The following is a 17,650-nucleotide window of genomic DNA, read 5'->3' on the forward strand; positions in this document are numbered from 1 at the left end:
GCCTAGCTTTATAGCCTACAAACTTTCTGAGCACCAGGTGTATGCAGAGCTAGGTGCTAGGTGCTGAGGCGATATAACATTTATATAAGAGCTTAGAGCTTAGTTGCTGATTAGAATTATATGTGAGTAAATAGACTCTGAGTTGGGGGTGGGGCTGGGTAGACTTTTATGAGTAAAGTACATAGCCCATGTTTATGGTATCTATTTTGGCTCCTCATGGGCTTTTATTGCTTAATTCCTAGATTTCCGCTGTATTATTTTTTTTTGTTTTGTTTTGTTTTGTTTTTGGCAGGGCAATTGGGGTTAAGTGACTTGCCCAAGGTCACACAGCTAGTACATGTGTCAAGTGTCTGAGGCTGGATTTGAACTCAGGTCCTCCTGACTCCAGGGCCAGTGCTCTACTTACCATGCCACCTAGCTGTCCCGATTTCCACTGTATTCTAAATAACTGAGGTTGCCAGATATCTAAATTTCACATATTTGAGATTTTTTATAGTTACTATACAATTTTCAATTGATAGTTTTGATGGAAAGTTAATTTATAGATTTAGGATCAAAAGCTTCTTAAATTCATCCCAATTTTTAATTTTCCTTGCTTTTCCCTCTCCCTGATCTCCTATTTGCTTGTCCCTTCTGTTTACAATTCTGAATCCCACATTTCTCTCAAGGGCCTGCTCAAGACTTCAAGACCCACCTCTTCTAAGAAGGTGACTAATTTGACCATACATTGTTTTCTCATGCATTTCATTTGCCCAGCAATTTAATACAGAGTTTGTACCATGTGGTCATCTCCCTTTATATATGATACCTTAAGTTTTCCTGTCTTCCAAGTGCAGTATTTTGGTTTCCTTAGGTCAGTGAATGACTTAATAAAAATATTTATTAAATGTCTGCTACTTTCCAAGCACTGTGCCAAGCCCTGGGGATGAAAACATAAAAGCAATATATTTCTTGGCCTCAAAGAACTTACATTCTAATGGAGAAAACTATGTATACTTTAAACTTTTAATAACTTAAAAGTGCACCAAGTCTTTTGGGACACCTTGTATAGAGCAATTGTGGCCAGGAAAATGAATTATATTCTGGAAAGTCACAAAGATAGGGAGTGGAACAGTAATGCAATCCATTAGCACACCCCCAGAAGCCATGTTAATGGTGATTAGAGTGTAGTTTTCAGAGAAAGAGGTGGAAAAGGAAATAGAGGAAGAGTACTCTTGGGGGCTAGGGCAGAAAATAATCTCAGTGTGTACAGTCCTATAGTTTAACTTCTCACAAGAATGACCTCTAATAGTCCTGTTGGGAGGTTGGAGAAACTGCAGCATCGCCAAGCTGAACAGTGGATGAGGCCTGAGGGTCCCAGGAAGTCCCGAGGGGAATGGCTTAGCTCCTTTCAGCCTTGGCCTCTGATACAACAGCAGCAGGAGAGAGGGTCAAAGACTACTGCTCTTGTTCTTTCTCTCTCTCCTTTTTTTTTGGAGAAGCCTGAATGTTTAATGAGTGAATGAATCCTCATAAGTTCAGGATAGTAATATATTCCTATTTGACAATTTGCTTTAAATTTCTGAACCAGTGTTTTATAGGTTTTATATAGTATCTGGAGCATTCAACTCCACAAATATTAAGCACTATGTATACAGTGGAATGGACATGGGATTTACAAAGGACCTAACTTTGAATTCCAGTTATGCAGTTTACTGCTTTTGTGACCTGGGGCAAGGCACTTATCCATTCGGGTCCTGCCTTTCCTGATCTGTAAAGTGAAAGGAGTTAGACAGGAGAAAATTCCCTCCAGCTCTAAACCTGTGAGCCTGTCAACTCATTACAGAGCGCTATCTTAGATGCTAGGGAAGAGGGAAAGAAAAATGGTATTGGGACTCTACCTTTATGGTTCTTACAAGGTAGCAGAGGGAATATGACCAGTTTTGTCTACTATGTGCCAGACACATAGGTACTGGGGACAGAGACAAAAATGAAACAGTCCCTGATCTCAGGGAGCTTATATTCTCTTAGATGACACAACATATACATATATAAATATATTCAAAATATACAGAAAATAAATACAATGTAATGAGGAATACTAGAAGCTAAGGGATCAAGAAAAACTTCATGTAGATGAGTGTGCTTGTGCTGAGTTTTGAAGAAACCTGGGGATTTTAAGACCTAGAAAAGATAAAGAGGGAGTGAATTCCAGGGCCGAGAGACAGCCAGTGTGAAAGGTCCAGAGGTGGGATATGAAAATGTGTGTGAGGAACAAGAAGAAGGCCAGTTGATTGGTGTGAGAAATGTGGTTTTGGGGATCACTGGACTTCCCCAGATTGTGAGAACACGTGGCTTTGGGGATCATTGGACTTCCTAGGCAGGGCCAAAGTCCTGAGGAAGAACCCTGTGATAATCCCTAGGGAAGGCTGTACAGACCACAGGACTCCCAGAGGAAGACCAAGTGGTAGCCCCCCCTTAATCTGTGGGGATCACAGGGCCTCCTAGGGGTCAGACCCTAAGGAGGACCCAAGTGATGGCCCCTTAAGATGGCAGTAAGATCACAAGGCTCCCGAGACAGGGCCGGAAGTCCCAAGTGATGTCCCCTTAAGAAGGCTGTGCAGACCACAGGGTTCCCCAAGGGAATCCAGAGTGGTAGCCCTCTTAACACCGCAGTGGGGATTACAGGACACCCCAAGGCAAGATCCGGGAGTAAGCCTGGCAAGCTTCCACTGCCTATTACTTCCCTTCACTCAACCTAAGAAAAATCCATGTGATTTGCCCATTCACACCCAAAGAACTCAAGAGCAGAGTGGGCAGAGGAAGGCGTTTTATTACACTCGTCGAGAAATCAGGTGTAGTGCTCACAGGAACACTCACACTGATACAGCTGCAGGAACAGGGGTAACCATTCCCTCCACTCCTGCTAGAGTTACGGTTAGTTTACAATCTTTATTTTTTTACATAGTTTTCCTAGGTTATACAGTTTATATAGATAGGATAATAAGGATACAGAAGCAAAAATGAAGTTAATTAGATGTTTCTTGTCTTAGTTTAGGATTAAACTATATTCTTTTACTTCCCCTACTTTCCCTCTTTAACGTATGCGAATTATGCAAATCAGTAAGCCTGGATTCTTGACCAAGACCAGACCGGAGATAAGCTTGAACTGGTTCAAGTGGGTTTGGCCTCTCTCATTCCCCAGACTGCCTTCTCAAAAAGCAGGCATGTACAAGCCTCTGACCTCTCACCTGACCGACCTTGAGGCCTGGTCTCTGCTAAAGCTGGGGTGGGGGAGGGCAGGGAAGCACACCTTTAGTTCTGTGGAAACAAAACTCCTCCCATTTCTCACAATTGGAGGGTAGATTTATGAATGGGAGAAATGAGTAATGAAATAGGAAGGTAGGTAGGGGCCAGGTTATAAAGGGTTTTAAAAGTCAAACATAGAAATTTAAATTTGATCTCCAGGCAATAGAGAGTTGTCAGAGTTTACTAAGTAGAGGGGTAACTTAGTCTCATATTTTAAAGAAATCGTTTCGGCAGCTCCTACGGAGCATAGATTGGAAAAGAGAGACTTGAAGCAGGGAGATCGAATAGGAAACTCCTGAGGGAGTACAAGTGAGGGGTGATAAGGGACTCAGCTAAAAAGGGTAACTCTGTGAGTGGAGGGAAGAGAACAAATATTTCCACATTATTTGAGAGCCATAGAAGAGATAAACAACCACTCTGGAGTATAACTTAAGGGCTTCTTAATCTTTCCTGTGTCATGGACTCCTCTGGCAGTCAGAATGAAGTTTTTAAATTTCATACATTTGATTTCTCCTTGGGAAGGAGAAAGGTTACATAATCCTCAAATATTGGATAAAGGAGGAGAGGATGAGGGATGACCTCAAAGAGGGTTCTGAGATAAGGAGAGAAGAAGGAGTTCATGGCCGATTGTCTCTGTTTTTTCAGTGAAATATAAAGTGAGGTTTTCATCTGAGGGTATGGAAGAGGTATGTGGTCAGGGAGATATGAAGAGACTAGATTTGGGAGGGGGTGGGGACAGGCAGTTGAGGTTAGAAGTATAAATTTATAAAATAAAATGTAACATTATAAAGGATATAAATTGTACTGAAATACATTTATTAAATAGTTTAAAAAGTTATGGACCCCAGATTTAAGAACCCTCTTTTCAGCTACTAGATTGCTCAGAAGGTCTTTCATTCTGAGGATTAAGTAGATTTGCAGCAATAATTTCTCTGTTCTTGGTATTGATTTTCATTTTCATCTGCACTTTGTGGTTTGGTGCAACAGATGCTGTTTTCATTATGGACTGGAATGATCTTTGAAATGCTTTACCTCCCCATATCCACAATTGCTTCAATATGCCTAATAATCATTGAAGTGTGCTCTTTAAGAGCTACAACATTTATATAATTTAACTTGGAAGAAAGTTAAAAACATAGAATTAAAAAATACAACAAAAGAGTAATGCAACAAGTGTGTATGGTTTGAAATCCAGTTGCTCAACTTACAGAACCATCTAAAGGTGGGAAGACCAGGTCAGGGTCAGATTTTCCAAGTCAGCCTAATGTCCGTAGAAGCACTAACACATGACTATTGCTGTCACAAAATGAAACCATAATTAAAATTATTTCTTGTTCCAAATAATTAGCACACAACTGTAGATCTGGGAGTCATCTGTGTAGAGGTCACAATTAAACTAATGGGAGCAGATGAGTCAATCAGTAAGTATTTATCACATACTTGCTATGTTCCAGGCACTATACTAAGCAGTGGAGATAAAAAGAAGAAAGCAAAAACATCTCTTCCCTCAAGGAGCTTGTATTGTCAAGGAGAGTATATTAGAGACTAATCAGAACTTGTAGGGAGAGAAGAGGGCTCAGGAAAGAGCCTTGGGGAGCATCTACAGTTACAGAGCAAGATATAGATGGTGATATAACAAAGAAATATAGAGGGAGCAGTCAAGATGATAGTAGCCTGAGGTGTGGTGATAGAGGCTAGTGAGGGATTTTCAAGGATGGAGGAGACTTGGTACTATTTGTAAGTAAGGAAAGAGCCAGTACTGATAGGGAAAAATTGAAGGCTGGAGGGGTGGGATGAATGGGGGGAGAGGGAATCTACTAGAGAAGACTGAAGGAGATGGGATTAAGGATATATACAGAGCAGTTGGCCTTGGGAAGCAGAAAGGTTATTTAATCCTCAGAGATTGGATAAAGGAGGAGAGGATGAGGGATGACCTCAAAGGGGATTGTGAGATAAGGAGAAAAGAAGGAGGTCATGGCAGATTGTCTCTAGTTTTTCAGTGAAATATAAGGTGAGGGCCTCATCTGAGGGTGTGGAAGAAGTATGTGGTCAGGAAGATATGAAGAGATTGTAGAATTGGAAGGGGGTGGGGACAGGCAGTTGAGGCTAGAAATATAAATTGTTATGTTCAGCAGCTCCTATATAGAAACAAAGAAGCTTTAGGGAGTAATACAGGGTTGGAGTTTGGCAAGGCATATGACCATCAATAGGACAAGGGAACAAGGAAGTTGAGATTAAAGTGTGCAGATGAACTGGTTAAAGAGATTGGGACTGGCTAGAGATTGGGAAGGGAACAAAGTGAAGCCAGAGCAGTGGCCAGATGACCTGTAGAAAATTTTGAGTGTGGTAAAGGTTTTAAATGTCACAGAAAGAAGAATAGATTTGGGGGAAGACTTAAAACATTAGGAGAGTTTTTGATCATGTAAGTGAACCACCCGTAATAGGTAGTAAGATCAAGAGTGTGTTTGGCTAAGGTGGAGTGAAGAAATGTCATGAGTTGAAGACATGTAGACAAATAACTAATACAGAAGAGAAATGTAAACCAAATGCTATGTAAAGTCTAAGGTCATTTACAGTTGTCATTATCATGATATATAATTGGTATCATTCTAACACTAATAATGCATACAATAATACCTTCAGAATAAAGAAAGGCTATACTTAGCCAAGTGTACCAGTTACCTAACCTAAAAATAGAAGCTTGACATTTATTTGTATAGAGATAAGTCCCTCATTTCAGACACTGCAGAGGTACTTCTTGTTAGCAGAAAACAAAGGATAACACCTTTCAAGCAGCATTTAGCCCAAGTCTTCTTGTGGTCACTAGCCAGGGTTTTACCCTAGATGGTAAGCTATTGCTACTTGCAGCTAAGGGAGATGAACACTAATTCCCCTATACTGCTATCTTATTTCCAGGACCTCATCGATCCACTTAAGCCTCGAGATCTCCTAAAGTAAAAACCACTTGGGGATTTGTTAGAGCTTTAGGAGTGTTTTTAGAGGGTAGAGTTTGGCAGTGGCAGAAAGAAAAGCTCATGGAGGATATAGTTAGGTGAATTTGAGCCAGTAGGTAGAAAAAAATTAACTTACACATTTCTCTTATATTTGCGAGATTATAAATAATTTTCTTCTGATTTCTAATCATAATTGTGAAATAATTATGTAGCTGCCTGTACAATAATATTTTTTCTATTTAAAAGAAAAAAAATGAAGATAAGAATATGAAGAAAACATCTAAAAGAACAAAATCAAGCAGGTAATAAAAATGCAAATATCTCATTTATACATTGGCATTCTAGCAAAGTTGATTATATATTTTATTTTTGTGAGGGAAACATGATTATCTCATTGACTTTCATTATAAAATCAGAGATATGTTCCCATAGAAAACCATATCCCAGTAGAAAGTGAGGAAAACATTTTCATGGTTACTAAAGTACCTTCTTGGTATTCTGGTCCTGAGAGTGATTTTATAGCACTTCATGTGCTCCAGGATTGTCTCTTGCAGTTATATTCCATGCCATCTTAGAATTTAGAGCAGGAAAAGACTTTTATAGAGGTAGCATCCTTATCCTGCAGATGAAGAAAGTGTTTTCCTTTTCCTTTTCCTTTCCCCAGACCAGAAGATTTTCTTTTATGTTTAGCGATTACACAACTTTGTATTCACTGTTCATTTTGTTGTAACAAGCTATATCTTTTCCCAATATGCTATAGTTATCAACTTCTTACAGGTTGTGAACAGTCTTTTGTTCTCCTGGTTGAATATCCTATAGTAAATAGGCCTGATGAATTCAGAATAAAAATACATTCCCTTCTCCCTCTTCTCCCCTCCCCAAAGATTCCAATGGTAAGTTAAGAGGATAAAGGCCCTTAAACCTTTAATGACTACGAGTGCAACAAAAGTTTCAGCACATATCCAGTTATCTTGGTCTCCTTAACATTCATCATAACTTGTTTTGCTATGTGTGTGTAAAGTACAACTATATCTCAATAAAGATCTCATCTACAAAAATTTCTGTCATCCAGTTGCCATAGGAATGAGATCATAAGTTAAAATAATCAGAATAGCAAAAGTCTACACCCCTATATGGGGCTGTTTGCACAAATTGACATTTTATAAATCATTCAAAAATGCATAAATAAATCACGAAAAATTATCAGTATTAGCAAAGGAATGCTAACCATTTTATCTTCTTAAAGATGTCATAAGTAGAACTCTCCCAGTTCTCCTCTCTGCTTCCACCTTCCTCACCCACCAAGTTCATATATTATGAGAAACTACAAAGGATCTGTTATTTTGTCAGCAGGGAGACCACATGATGTGGGAATGCTCTCCACTGACACAAATCTGTGTCTTTGTAGATACATTCTCAGGAGTTGTTTGAGGCACATAGAAAGGGTAAGTGACTTGCCCAGGGCCTTTTAGCTAGTAAGTGTCAGAGGTGGGATGTGAATCCAAGTCTTCCCAACTTGAAACCCAGCACTTTTAATATCTACTCTGACGTACTATTCTCAACAATTCATTACAATAATACAAAAATATTTTGACCTAATATCCAAATGAATAATTTATTCATTTGTCAGATCTAGCCAATGTGATTACACATTGTCATGACATAAATAGCTCAGTCAATTAGTCAATCAACATTTACTATGCACCTGCTACGTGCCAGGTACTGTGCTAAGTGCTGGAGATACAAACGGGCAAAAGAAAAGACAGTGCCTGTCCTCAAACCTGATGGGGATGTAACAAGGATGCTATTTGTAGTTGCTGTGGGGCTATAAGACCAATAACACCAGCACACAGGAGGGCTGCTGGCGCAGGTTCTTCAATCTGCTTCTCTAAAGGAAAACAACTTTAAAGGAGTCAACAATCTTACTGTAATCGAACATGTGTGTATATATATATATATATATATATATATATACACACACACATATGTATACACACATATATGTACATATAATCAAACATACATATATATGTATGTATATGTATATATAATTCACTTAATTCAGGGGAAAAGTCAGCTCCCTGACCTTCAGAGAAATAGAAACAGAAATTACAAGCAGAAATTACATAAACAGAGCAAATACAAATAGCAAAGACCAATAGACAGGGCTTCCAACTGTCTGACTGCAATGGCAAGCAAAGTGGGACTTTTTGTTGTCTTTTGTTTTAGAGTGCATTATTGTTACACTGACCAAAAGCAAATACACACATACACAAATACACACTAGAGAGAAAAGCACTAGCATCTGGGTTTTTCGGGGGGCTTCTTAACGGCTGCCCAGAGTCTTCTCTGGCTAAATCACGGGAATACTCTTAAAATGAATGAGCCCCAAAGCAAAATGCTAACCTCAGAGTATATATATACCCTTCTTCAGGGCCAGAGGGCATCACAACCCTCGTGACTCAGGCTCATGTGACTCAGGTTCAAAGCAGGTCACATAAGCCTGTTAAGGGGTGGGGAAGATCGTCAAATTGTATTAACACTACAGGGAGAAACAATATGCAGACAAATATATGCAAAGCAAGCTATATACAGGATGAATTTGGAAATAATTTAAAAAGAGAAAGTACTGGACAAGATGTGCTAAATCCCCAAATTCTGCTAAATTGGAAGTCTTCTAATTAGGAAATCCCTACCTTGCCCAAATTCTGTTTTGTTTATTTAGTAAATCTAAATTTTGATTGCATGATCCAAATAACACTACCTTAAGAAAGTACCAATTTTATCATAATTAGGCCATCTTTATAGAAGACATTTGATTTTCACTGACTATAATAGATGCAAATTATGACATTCTACAAACTAAAATTATATAGTTTTATCTTGATCCATTTGGATCTTTTAAAATTGGTGACTTTTAAATTCTTAGAAAAATCTCCTTCTAGGACAAAACCTCTGCCTACAACTGTATCTTCCCAGTACCTGGGGACTTTAAAGATCTTGGACCAGAAACCTGCACAGAAACAGAGTTTAGAGCTTGACAAAGCTGATTCCATACGAGTTGCTGTTTATCAGGTAAGATAACAGTAATGATAATACTTAGAATATTTAGTTTTTTAAAAGAAAAAATTAACTTGGCAAGGACGTATGTGTCAATTTTTTTTTTCAGAAAAGATTTCCATTCACACTTGGTAAGCAACCAGACTATTCACTAGCTGCATGGCAAATTGAAATGATTATTTTTTTAGAGCGACTTTAAATGGGCAGAGGAAGGAGGAAGTCTCAAGAAAATGAGCCAAAAAATGCACAATATACATTACATTTTAATAATAAAGGAATGGATTATTGTCATATACAGTCTGCATGTGTCTCTACTTCAAAATTTCTGTCAACAAAGAGTGTACATATAGCTTTTCCAACATTGTATCCTAAATTAAAATTTCACTCATTTTTCGTGGAAAAATGAAGCTTCAAAGATAGTCATCAATTCTAAACAAGGAATTTGTCCCTTTTTGGTGTAGAGCTTTCCACATTTTAAGGAATCATTGGGATTTCAGAGATAGAAGTGTGTTACAATTCATTTAAATATAAATTGACACTGTATTCCTCCTATTTATAAGGAAGAAAGACATTTACATATATATGTATATATGAAAATATACCATTTTGATAGCACTAGCTAAAACATTACACTAAATAAATTACACAGAGTAGGGTTGTTAATCTTTTTGTGTTGTGAACTCCTTTGACAGTCTAGTAAAACCTGTCCATCCTTTCTTAGAATAATATTTTTAAATACATAGGATTACAAATGAAACTAATTATATTGAAATAAAGAGGTAATTATTTTTCCATTCAAGGTCATAGACACTGTATAATTGATCCATGGATTCCCAGGTTTAGAACCTCTGATATAGACTTAACATCTACCTTGAGGTGAATTAGTGTCATCTTTTTCTTTTCCTCCTACAAGGGGTCTATTTGTTTGAAGTGACATTATAGAATGTAGAAACCACTGACTGCCATGCTTTCAGGTGTAATTAGAATCAATAAATATGGAATATTTAAACAGTTGGTTCTGCATATGTGAAAGATTAAAATGCTAAAAACTCAAATATACTGGTTGCAAAACCATGTTCGAGGTGGAGCCAAGCTGGTGGAGTAAAGGCAGGTACTTGCCTGGGTTCTTCCCCAAACCCCACCAAGCACCTTTAAATAATGACTATCAACAAATTCTAGAGTGGAAGAACCCACAAGAAGACAGAATGAAACCATTTTTCAGCCCAAGACAACTTAGAATGTTGGCAGGACAAGTCTGTTGCACTAGAGAGAGGAGCACCGTTCAGCACAGGCTGTGCCAGCACAGACCAAGCCCCAGCAGAGCAGGAGCGGGCCTTGGGATGATTAAATCAGTGGCAGCAGTGACAGTTTCCAGGCTTCTCAGCCCACAGATGGTAAAGGGATTGGACAACATGTCAGAAGGAGACTTACAGGGGTCCCTTTGCTCATTCCAGGGGCAGGACTCTGTTCTATTACCTATACTTGGATCTGGGTCACTGTCCTGGTTCTTGGTCCCAGTGCAAAGAGGAGCACTAGCACAGCAGAGCTTGTAGCCACAGGGGAATAGAGACCCTGTTCACAGTTCCAGGGTTGAAAAGAGTACCTGTGGCCAGTCACAAACCAGTGCACAGTAGAGGAGAGTAATAAACACACCCCTCCCTAGATCGTACCACCTTGGGAAGAGCCAGAAAAATGCAGGTCCCCAGAATTACCTCTGAAAACAGGTGCACCAAAAAAAAAAACCCGAAGCTTGGGACAGTTCCCCCTCCACTTGGGAAGCATAACCCCACTTTAGCATAGAGATAAAAGTTAAGAAATAGCCTGGAAAATGAGCAAACAAAAGCAAAAATTCTGATCATAGAAAGTAACTATGGTGACAGTGAAGATCAAAACACAGTAAGAAGACGACAACAAAGTCAAAATTCCTTCATCCAAAGCCTCAATGAAAAGTATGACTTGGTCTCAGGTCATAGAAGAGCTCAAAAGGATTTTTTAAATCAAGTAAAGAGAAATAGAGGAGGAAATGGGAAGAGAAATGAAAGTGATGCAAGAAAATCATGAAAAAAGAGTCAACAGCTTGGTGGAGGCACAAAAAAAATACTGAAGAAAACAACACTTTAAAAAATAGAATAGGCCAAATGGTAAAAGAGGCACAAAAATCCAGGGAAGAGAAGAATGCCTTAAAAAGCAAAATTGGCCAAAAGGAAAAAGATAAACAAAAATTCACTGAAGAGAACTTAAAAAGTAGAATTGGCTAAGTAGAAAAGGAGGTACAAAAACTCACTGAAGAAAATAATTCCTTAAAAGTTAGAATTGGACAAGTGGAAAGAAATGACTTTATGAGACACCAAGAAACGAACAAAGCAAAAGAGTGAAAAAGAAGAAAATGTGAAGTGTCTCATTATTGGAAAAACAGCTGAGCTGGAAAATAGATCCAGGAGAGAGAATTTAACAATTGTGGGACTACCTCAAAGTCATGATCAAAAAGAGCCTAGACGTCATCTTTCAAGAAATTATCAAGGAAAATTGCCCTGAAATTCTAGAACCAGAGGAGAGAATAGAAATTGAAAAAGTCCACTGATCACCTCCCAGAAGAAATCCCCAAATGAAAACTCCCAGGAATATTATAGCCAAATTCCCAACCTCCTATATCAAGGAGAATATACTGCAAGCATCCAAAAAGAAGCAGTTCCAATATCATGGAGCCACAGTCAAGGTAACACAAGATTTAGTAGCTTCTACATTAAAGAATTGGAGGGCTTGGAATATGATATTTCAGAGGATAAAAAAGCTAGGATTACAACCAAAAATCCCCTACCCAGCAAAACTGAGTATAGTCCTTCAGGGGAAGAAATGGACATTCAGTGAAATAGAGTACTTTCAAGAATTCCTGATGAAAAGACCAGAGACGAATAGAAAATTTGACTTTCAAATACGAAGTGCAAAAGAAGCATAGAAAGGTAAACAGGAAAGAGATATCATAAGGGATTCAATAAGGTTAAACTGTTTATATTCCTGCATGGGAAAATGATATTTATAACACCTAAAAGCTTTCTCATTATTAGGGCAGTCAGAAGAAGGATACTTAGAAAGCAGAGGTGTGAGTTGCATGTGATGGTGTGATTATCTAAAAAATAAAATTAAGGGATGATGAAGAATACACTGGAAGAAAGGGAAAAAGAGAGGCAGAATGGGATAAATTATCTAACATAAAAAAGGCCCGAAAGATTTTACAGTGGAGGGGAAAATGGGGAGGGGAGCATATAAACCTTACTCTTACTGGAATTGGCTCATAGAGGGAATAATTATCACACTCAGTTGGATGTAGAAATCTGTCTCACCATACAGGAAAGTTGGGAAGGGAACGAGATGGGAGGAGAAGAGGTGATAGAAGGGAGGGCAGTTTGGGGGAGGTAAAAGTCAGAAGCAAATCACTTTTGAGAATAGACAGGATAAAAGGAGAGACAGACAGAGAGGGGGGGGGGGGGGGAGAGAGAGAGAGAGAGAGAGATAAATGGGGAAAATAGGATGGAGGGAAACACATAGTTGGTAATCATTATAGTGAGTTTCTCTGATAAAGACTTCATTTCCCAAACATGTAGAAAACTGAGTCTAATTTATAGAAATAGCAATTCCTCAATTGATAAATGGTGAAAGTGTAATGAATAGGAAGTTTTCAGACACAATAATCAAAGCTATCAATAGTCATATGAAAAAAATGCTCTAAATCACTGTTAATGAAAGAAATGAAAATTAAAACAACTGAGCTACTACCTCACACCAGTCGGATTGTCTAATATGACATAAAAGGAAATGATAAATATTGGTGGGGATGTGGGAAAATTAAAACAGTAGCGTACTGTTAGAACCATTCCAAACCATAGTTTGGAACTATGCCCAAACAGATATAAAACCATGCATGTCCTTTGATTCAGCAATATTAGTATTACATCCTTATCTCAAAGAGATAAAAAAACAAAAAAGGAAAAGGACCTATGTGTACGAAAATAGTTATAGTAGCTCTTTTAGTGGTGGTAAAGAATTGGAAATTGAGGGGATATCCATCAATTGGGAAATGGCTAAACAAGTTGTTTTATATGATCGTGATGGAATACTATTGTGTTTAAGAAATGATGAGCAGGATGGTCTCAGAAAAACATGGAAACACTTAGATGAACTGAGGAAAAGTGAAATGAGCAGAACCAGGAGAACATTATACATACTAACATCAATATTGTATGATGATCTACTTTGAATAAATTAGCTATTCTCAACTATGAACCAAGATAATTCTGTAGGACTTATGATGAAAGGTGCTGTCCATTTCCAGAGAAAGAACTGGTAGAGCCTGAATGCAATTCAAAGATACTTTTTCTTTACTTTCTTTATTTTTCTTGTTTTTTTTTTTCCTGTGGTTTTTTTCACAGAATGAGCTGCATGGAAATGTGTTTTGCATGACTATACATGTATAACCTATGTCAAATTGTTGCCTTCTTAATGCAGGGAGGGAGAGAATTTGGAACTCAAAATTTGAAGAAAAAAAAAGAATGTTAAAACATTGGGAAAAATATTAACTAAGATTTTAAAAAGCCATGTTCTTTTGGGAAATTTTGAATCACATAGTTTTTTTTCCCCTTGCTTTTATAGGATTGGCTTGTAAAGAAAAATTTATGTTTTCAAGAACTTCAACGGATTAAAAAGTATGAAGCTGAAAATTTAAGAATACAGAATGAACAGGTATCTGGAGAAATGTATAATGAAAGAAATAATGTAAATGTAAATTTTAATTATAATGATTAAGTGAACTTGTGAAAAATATCCAATTTTTAGCATAAGTTATGGATAAAGGCACTATTTTCTACATTTATGCTTAGAGATGTGTTGAATAGCTGTGCCATGATGTTAACTTTGGCAGTATTAGTTCTAAGAGTAAAATCAGCCACTTTAACTTTCCATCATTTAATAAAAACTTGTTCCAGTTCATTGTAAGGCTTATGTGGAGGTGTATCACCAAAGGCAAATTACATGATTGAATTTTGGTATTTGTTTTATTAGTGTATCTCAGGGCCTTTTGGACCACCTCTTTAACTATGCTTAAAGTTGTAAAAACAGCAGAGTTCAGTATTTCATAGAGTTGCCCTCGAAAAGACAAATCTAGTCCAGTTACTTTAGAGGTTTTAATCCACATCTACGGGTTCTTGTTTCATGTGCTCCAGTATAGTTGTTCTGGAAGACTTTTGTTTTTAGTCATTTTCAGTTGTGTCTCTTTGTGACCTCATTTGGGGTTTTCTTAGCAGAGATACTGGAGTGGTTTGTCACTTCCTTCTCCAGCTCATTTTACATATGAGGAAACTGACGCAGACAGGGTTAAGTGACTTACCCAGGGTCTCACAGCTAGTAAGTGTCTAAGGCCAGATTTGAACTCAGGAAGGTGAGTCTTCCTGTTCCGAGCTCTCTATGTACTGTGCCATCTAGCTGCCCTTCTAGAAGACTAGCACACTGAAAATAGCTTCAAACTGATTGGCTTTCCAAGGTACTCCAGATACAAAGTTCAACTCTAGAAAGGTCCACATTATTCCCTTCCTTTCATGGAATATAAGCCTTAACGGAGGAGAGCACCTGAGCAAGCACAACATTCAAACGGTTGTTAGGTGCTTCAATAAGCTTCAATAAGTCAACTGTAATATAGCAGGTTGATAAGTCTTGCATCTTTTTTCTATTTAGAGTCAAGACCATTAAGTAGCAGAAGAACATTTAGACAGGCATGAAGTTAGAACTAGAGTAACCAAGGTCTGTCTGAGAGATCAGGGTGAGGAGTTTGTATAGGGAATTTCCAGGCTGAGGTGAGCAGCTAGAAGCCAGGTCAAGGTCAAGGTTGAGCGAAGCTTAGGACTGAAGTGACAAGACTAGAGTTTGAAGACACTCAAAGAAATTGCTGATCAGAACAAAGAAAGTAATCTGGAATTAGGACAAAAGTCATTAAGAGATAAGATCAGGGAAGGGAGCTACCATGGTAGGACACAGAAAGGAAGTTAGGAAGTATAAATCAGAAGTGTGGACATCATTGGGTCAGGCAACCACTGCTCAGTGCCACTCCAATATGAGTGGCAAAGGACCAGCACCAGGAGTCAGGGTATGAGAAGCTAGGGCCCAAGCAAAGAGTAGTAGCATAGGGTAAAAGCTAGGTAAAATCTGAGAACACATACAGGACATTCTGGAGCAGAATCAGTCCAGGGAACTTTATATAAATCTTCCTATAATTGTGTTAGATTATGTCTTACTTAAGTCTCATAGGTAGAATGACATAGCTGAACTGGGAAAATATACTTGGTCCTAAATACCATGTTGTATGAAGATACTTCCTAGAAAATGGCTTTCATTTGAACACTCCACAGACCATAGCTCAAAATCTGTACCGTGTCACACAAATTTTAATCATCCTCTTTTATTTGGAGCCTGTTTTGTGCCTGATTTACACAATAATTATTAGACCAATACCTTAGCATTCATCCAGTTGTGATGAACATGACATTAAAATACTCCCAGTATGAGTGTCACTTGTGTGCTACCGTACAGCTGACATGTATTTTCTCTATTCTTTATTATCTTAGTAGTTTCATGCTATGTATGTAACATAACCAACCTATTGCCTATGAGAAATATGTAAGATAATGTGTTTATAGCCATCGTTACAAGTTTATACTGTATTTTTCTATCTTGTTTTATATGTATGTTATATAACATTCAAAAAGAATTTTTTTCCTGATTGAGAAAAAGATACAAAATACAAAACCCACAGTTTTGATAACTGAAAATTGCCAATTGTTTTGTAGTACTTTATTATATTGAGAGTGTTGTCTTTCTTGGGCTTTTAGTTAGCTACTGAATGAATACATTAGACACATTCGGGTTTTAGTTGGGATTTTACATAGCTTACATTTTAATTCTTTGGTTCTTTCCTGCTTCTATTAACCCATAGCATTATTTTAATAAATATTATAATACCAACCTAAAAATAATACTCCCAGTATGTCACAGCAAATGGGGCATCTTAATCTCATATGAAGGTAAATGTGTCCATCATTGTGTCCATATAGCTTAGTCTCCTGGACTTCCTAGTCACCGCCTTAGCAGTAAGGTTTCACATAATGCTTTTCCTCTTCCCACTCCCATTATACACATGTATATAAGTATAATGCCATTGTCACAGACTATACCCACTGACCTCTTTTATTTTTATTTCAACATTTTCCAGTATTATTTAGCATTCTACTTACTATTTATTTCAACAGAAGTTCAGGGCTCCCATAATTGAGATCAAGTGCAATGTCGTCTCTGGAACATTTATGCTGTTAAGAGGTGTGTCGAACTATAAAACATACAAATCACTTCTTTAATAATTGACTTGCCATAGTCATTTTACATTCCTTATTTTTTAAAAAAATCTAAGTGTAACAAATGATAAAAGCTATATAAAATGTATACATTTATCTCACCCCAGTCACTTCCTCTCCTCCTCTCTCCCTTTGTCTTTCCCTCTCCCAAAAAAAGAAAGGAGCCAAGAGAGAGGAAGCATCAGCATCTTTTGAAGCATGGAAAGCCATGAAAGAAAAGGAAGCAAAGAAAAGGGCTGCAAAAAAGAAACTTGAGGAGAAAAAAATGAGACAAATTGAAGAGGAGAATGCTGAGAAGAAGGGAGAAGCACAAAGGGTAATGAAAAAATTTGATTAGCTTTCATGAGATTCAATTTTAGTTGGACATTATCAGAATTAATGATTAAAACTTGTTATCACACCACAATTGTATTTTAGGACATAGAATACATTTTGGAAAATGAAGAATAGGAAAAAGTAAGCTATTGTCATGTTCAAGGAGTAAGGAAATATTTCTGATTTCTTTAGGCTTTTGAAAAATGGAAAGAGAAAAAGTTGGAATACCTTAAAGAAAAACACAAAAAGGAGAGAGAATATGAAAGAGCAAAGAAAAAGAGAGAAGAAGAATATTATGCTGAAAAGATAAAAGACAATTTGTCAGCTGTTGAAAAATGGTAAAGTCAATGATTAAGTCTTTTAATAGTTTTAAAATACTTTAATATTTCAAGAATCTGTGATTTTTTCATTTGAGAGTACTTCCTCCATTGATGTGGATTCCAGCCCCTCTTTATCACTTGGTAGATGACCTACAAGGGTAACCAGCACCAAAAAATGAATCACACTAAAGCCTGTCTAGTAAGAATCTTCTTACATTGCACTTCTCAAAGATCATATACATAAAACCATACAGAGAGTTGCAAGGGAACTCTGGGATCTTTTAATTACAGCCCTTTCATTTGATAAAGGAGGAGGAAA

The 17,650-nt window shown here is 37.5% G+C and overlaps 1 protein-coding gene across 1 annotated transcript in view; it reads left to right on the top strand.

The window, feature by feature from the left end:
* Window positions 1-17,650, top strand: part of MAP9 (microtubule associated protein 9) — a 57,391-nt gene that overhangs the window by 20,906 nt on the left and 18,835 nt on the right. The window contains exons 8-12 of the mRNA XM_036764385.1: window positions 6,489-6,544; window positions 9,188-9,317; window positions 13,950-14,039; window positions 16,854-17,012; window positions 17,204-17,349. Coding sequence (XP_036620280.1) covers window positions 6,489-6,544; window positions 9,188-9,317; window positions 13,950-14,039; window positions 16,854-17,012; window positions 17,204-17,349 — 581 coding nt within the window. The remainder of the gene's footprint in view (window positions 1-6,488; window positions 6,545-9,187; window positions 9,318-13,949; window positions 14,040-16,853; window positions 17,013-17,203; window positions 17,350-17,650) is intronic.

The sequence above is a fragment of the Trichosurus vulpecula genome, chromosome 6 (assembly GCF_011100635.1).
Source record: "Trichosurus vulpecula isolate mTriVul1 chromosome 6, mTriVul1.pri, whole genome shotgun sequence".
In the NCBI taxonomy this organism is placed as follows: domain Eukaryota; kingdom Metazoa; phylum Chordata; class Mammalia; order Diprotodontia; family Phalangeridae; genus Trichosurus; species Trichosurus vulpecula.